This window comes from Myotis davidii, unplaced genomic scaffold (genome assembly GCF_000327345.1).
Source record: "Myotis davidii unplaced genomic scaffold, ASM32734v1 scaffold591, whole genome shotgun sequence".
NCBI lineage: Eukaryota > Metazoa > Chordata > Mammalia > Chiroptera > Vespertilionidae > Myotis > Myotis davidii.
The window spans coordinates 1,744,192-1,748,694 of NW_006284340.1; the positions used below are offsets into that span (position 1 = coordinate 1,744,192).

Below are 4,503 nucleotides of genomic sequence, written 5' to 3' on the forward strand. Positions count from 1 at the left end.
CACTGATTAAAATGCCAGAGAAAGAATAAAGAGTGCCTGCAAACACAGAACCTTGATGTATTGCTAAAAGTCGGAATCAGAGGCAAGGCAGGCAGGGTTGAGAGCCCTGGCGTCCCTCATTGGGCACCAAGAGACTTGCACCATGTTTTTGGTCTCCACTGGAGAGCTATGTCACCATGAGGCAGGCACCCCAATTGTCCTGATCAGAAGTCCCTGCTGAGGTTCCTATGAACAAAACATATCCTAACAGGTGTTCACTGTACACTCACTGCGTGTCTGGTCGGGCTGCGTGTGCTGCGTGTGCTGCGTGACCTGGGTAGGCATCGAGGAGCTGTTAGACGTCCTGGCTGCCTGGCCGCCTCCTTCACACCCACTGAGCCCAGCCTCTCCCAGGCAGAAACAGAAAGCCCACGTGCCAGGCCCCACAGAACCCCCACAGGGTGTCTTGACCTGGCCACGGTGCCAAGGCCAGGCCCTTTCCCTGTGCCGAGGCCCCACCCCCCCAATCCCGGGAGGACTCCGGGCTGCCTCACTGGCTCCCACAGCTCCCACAGGGCTGCTCACCCTGGCTCAGCAGGGAACAGAGTGGCCGGTTCTCTCCCTGGGAACAATTTTCACTATTATCAGGTACATATCTTGGGGCCAAGGAGAGGGCATGGCCCTGCCAGGGAGGTCTTTTAACTGGAAAGGGATGATTTACGAACAGTCTCTCTGCTGCCACCTCTGAATGACAGGGCCGGAGCTGCTGGCTCACCACGCTGTTCCCCGGACCAGCCTGGCCTCAGTGCCCAGGGGCTCGGCCTTGACCCTCAGTGGTCACAGCAGCGCGAAGGGAGCTCCACGGCCGTGGGAACCCTGAACCCCGGGGAACAGAAAGGTCGCATGGAGTCCGAGCTGGACATGGCTGGAGCCTGGGCCCGGCTTCCCAGATGAACGGAGTAATTAGGCTGAGCTGTGGCTCCCGGTTCTGCTGGGAACGCGAAGCCCGAGCGCAGAGATAGCTGGTTCTGGGGCCAGAGGCCTTTTGTGATGACTGTTAGTGGCTTTAGAGGAAACTGCTTTTCTAGATGCCGTTGCGGTGGGAGGAGGCTGACTATTTAGAGCTGGAGCTAGAGAGACAGAGGTTCGGTTCCAGCCTCGGCCTGTGCCCGGGGGAAGGTGCTAGGTAGCTCTGACAGCCTTGCTGCTCTGGGCTCTCGGCCTCCCGTGTTCAGACGGTAGTGGCTGGCTGGTGGGCAAGGCCTTGGCTACTCAGCCAGAGCTGTGGTGATGGTGCCGGGCCGCGTGTGCTGGGTGTGCCACCAGCCTCCTGTGACGTGATGGAGATCCCTGCCACCCAAGGCATTCTGGCATTGTGACCGTGGGGTGAGGCTACCCTGACAAGTCACTTCCGAGCTATTGGGGTTCAAGACACTTGTCTGATGAAGATGAGGCTTGCCCATGTCTCTGGGGGACCACTGGGCCACCTGAGTCTGACCCTGCCACGGACAAGTCAGCGCCTGAACCCTGGTTTTCTAGGGTTAGATCAGACCTCCAAAGCCAGGCGGTCAGGAGGGAGAGGAACTGGGAGGAGGCGCCTGGGGGCTGGGAGCTCTCACCAGCCCAGGGGGTGGTAATGTCTTCACAGCCGAAATCTGCCCACCCCCACGCCCCCCACACAGCCCCCTTCCCTTATAAAGGGGACTTGCCAAACTGCGTGAACCTCTTTCTTTTCTGCCTCCTAACTCACATCCCTTTCTGCTTTTTACGGTGTCTCGGCGGCTGGGATTTAAACAGACCAGGAGCATCAGAGAAGCTCAGAGCTGGCAGCCGCTCCCCCGCCTACACCCCCACCTCCACCCGGCCCCCAGGCCCGCTCCCCACTCCCCGTCACGCACCCTCACGGTCGGGAAGCCGGGGATGTTGAAGTCTCTGCAGACTGCGCTGTTGGTCTCGTCAGCACAGTCCAGGGCAGCGAGGTTCAGCACCGGCCTCCAGTCTGCAAGGACAGAAACAGCCAGAGAAGGAAGAGGGGCTGGCACCTCTGCCTGCTCACCTCCCCCGTGCAACACCCCACCCCCACCAACCCCCAAAGCCCTTAAGAGAAAGGCCCCCCTTCCCCAGAAAAGACCCTCTGATACAGTCAGGTGATGCATTTAGCTTGTGTGTCAGTTAAGCAGCACAAGCAATGCTGTCTTGTGATGGCATCTGTGTTCCCCCTAACTGGGGGAGGGGGCTGAAGGGAGATGGGGTCTGAAGGGAGATGGCCTCGCAGGGAAAAGCCCTCTACGGAGGACCAGTTCCAGAAGGGCGGAGAACACACCTCAGGAAGTTTGAAATTTCCCAGGGGACCCTCAGAGACGTTTTTTGACCAGAGGAACTAGCACTCAGCCCACCTCGGTGGGTGGGTGGGACGCAAGGTGCTGGGGACCGGCTCCCCAGCCAGAGAGGGAGGCAGGAAGTCCGGGGAGGAAGGGGGAGGCACAGGGAATCTAGGAATCACAGGGAACAGAGTCCGGAAGGAGTTTAACAGCTGCCCAGCATCAGGCCCCAGGCTGCAAATCCTTGTAACTTACTGGCAGAGAGAATGATGGCATCGTCCTGGGCCACAGCCCAGGATCTGGGAAACAGAAAACAAACCCATCTACCAGGCAGGCCTCCAGAGCTCCGATCAAGGTCAAGGTGCCCCTTAAACACCCACCAAAGTTCCCCGTTACTACGAGGCTGCTCCGCTGGAAGGCAAGATCCATGTGAAGCCACAGGAAGGAGGAGGTGGCGACGGGCTGTGCCATGCCATGCCGTCTGTTAGTCTCTAAAGCAGTTTGGGCACAGGAGGACCTGCCCTGGGGACTGAGCATGGGCCTGGCAGGAGAGGTGGAAACTGAGTGGAACCTCGACAGCCAGTCAAGCTGACAGAACTGAGCGAGCAACACGAGAAGCAGTGGGTTGAGACCCTCTGAGGGAGACCAGATGGCTGGAGAAGAGGCGCAAGGGTCCTGGGAGCACTTGCGGAGGGTGGGGGGGCCTGACTCCCACAGCACCTAGAGCCCCAGCTCTCTGGGCAGATGCATGAAGGAGGAAGCTGCCTGGTGCCACGTGTGCTCCCCACAGGGCCCTACCCCTCCTGGAGTACATTAATGGGTACCCCTCCTAGTACCCATTAATGTCCGAATAACACCCCTGAGAACCATGGCTCTGCCAGGATCTCTTACCTCACCCCGAACCCGTCCCTTACGATGTCTGAAAAAGCTATTTCAGAAGGCATCAGCACTCCCAGGAACATGTTATGTCTAAGGGAGGAGCGTTAGCCTCACTTCCATGAGACAGACCAGACGCAGGAAGAGGCAGGACTCCTGCCTGACAACCCTGACCCATCCCTCAAAGGGAAGACTGGTAGCACCTAAGCTGGTCCTTCTTGCGGGGACAGGAGGGAGGGCCCAGGACCTGGAGGCAGGCCTGCAACAACACCCTCTCCCTCCCGGTCCCTCCTCCCCCTCTTCCTTTCTTGCCTGGCAATCCACTCTTGGCACTGAAGCTTCTGGAATCCTGGCGGGAGGCAGTGAGCGGGGGTGGAGGGGAAAGAGGGACTGTGCTTAGTGTTTAGCAGATACGGGTGGGTCACGTCCGGCCATGCCACTTCCCCAACCCCCACTGCTCTTTTGGGGAGCTCTCTCGGCAACCCTGGCACATGAGGGCAGCAGTTTGTGTTTATCCAAATGTCTGCAAGCTGGTGTGCACCCTTTGGCTTCAAATCACTTGCCGAGCAGCCTGCACAAACTGGCCGTGCTCAGGCAGCATCTCTCCGGCCCTCCCGGACACTCTACCCCCCCGGGTGTTGGCACCACTGGACGGGGCAGAGTCGGGCACTCCGCCACACAGATCCAGGAACCCCAGCCAGACTCCGAATCCCGTCCACCCTCCCTCCCAAGTCTCTCCTCATCTCCTCCCCATTCTACGTTCTTTACTCGCCTCACCACTAACCCACCCTCCCTGTCCAGTGCGTTTCTCAGGGCAGCCCCTCTCCAGAAACTGCTCTCACCGGCCCACCAGCCACCAAGCGAGCCTTTCTACCTGCCCATGTGGTTACGCCACTCTCTACTCAGGATTCTCTGGTGGAATTCTCCGATTGCCTTTAGAAGGAAACCTACAGCCCCAAGGCCGTTCTCCACGTGTCCACTGCCCACCCAGCCCCCTCTTTCCACATCCCCCAAAGGCTGAGCTTTTCTTCCATTTGTCAGGAGCACTCGGCCCCCAGGAAGAGCTGCCCTACACCCCAAGGCTCTGCTTGTGCTTCTACCACATGCTCATAAGCCTGTCCATCCCCAAATGTCTTTTCATTTTTGCATCCTCACTGCCTTGCACACAGTAGGTGCTTAGGGACGGCTGATTGGTTATTCAGTCGCCCTAGGCCAGGAATGGCTCCCAGCTGCCCTGTGCAGGAGCATCTGCTCTCAGCCTCAGTCTATCCCCAGGTCCAGGGAGGGGGTGAGGTTAACACCAGTCACCTGCAAATGCAGGAGGAAG

General features: G+C 59.1%; 1 protein-coding gene across 1 annotated transcript in view; it reads right to left on the minus strand.

The window, feature by feature from the left end:
- QSOX1 (quiescin sulfhydryl oxidase 1) overlaps nt 1–3,262 on the minus strand; it is a 34,995-nt gene extending 31,733 nt beyond the window's left edge. Inside the window, exons 1-2 of the mRNA XM_006754528.2 lie at nt 3,192–3,262; nt 1,878–2,076 (exon numbers count right to left, since the gene is read on the minus strand). Of these exons, the coding sequence (XP_006754591.1) occupies nt 1,878–2,076; nt 3,192–3,262 (270 nt within the window). The remainder of the gene's footprint in view (nt 1–1,877; nt 2,077–3,191) is intronic.
- Between the last annotated feature and the right edge of the window lie 1,241 nt (nt 3,263–4,503).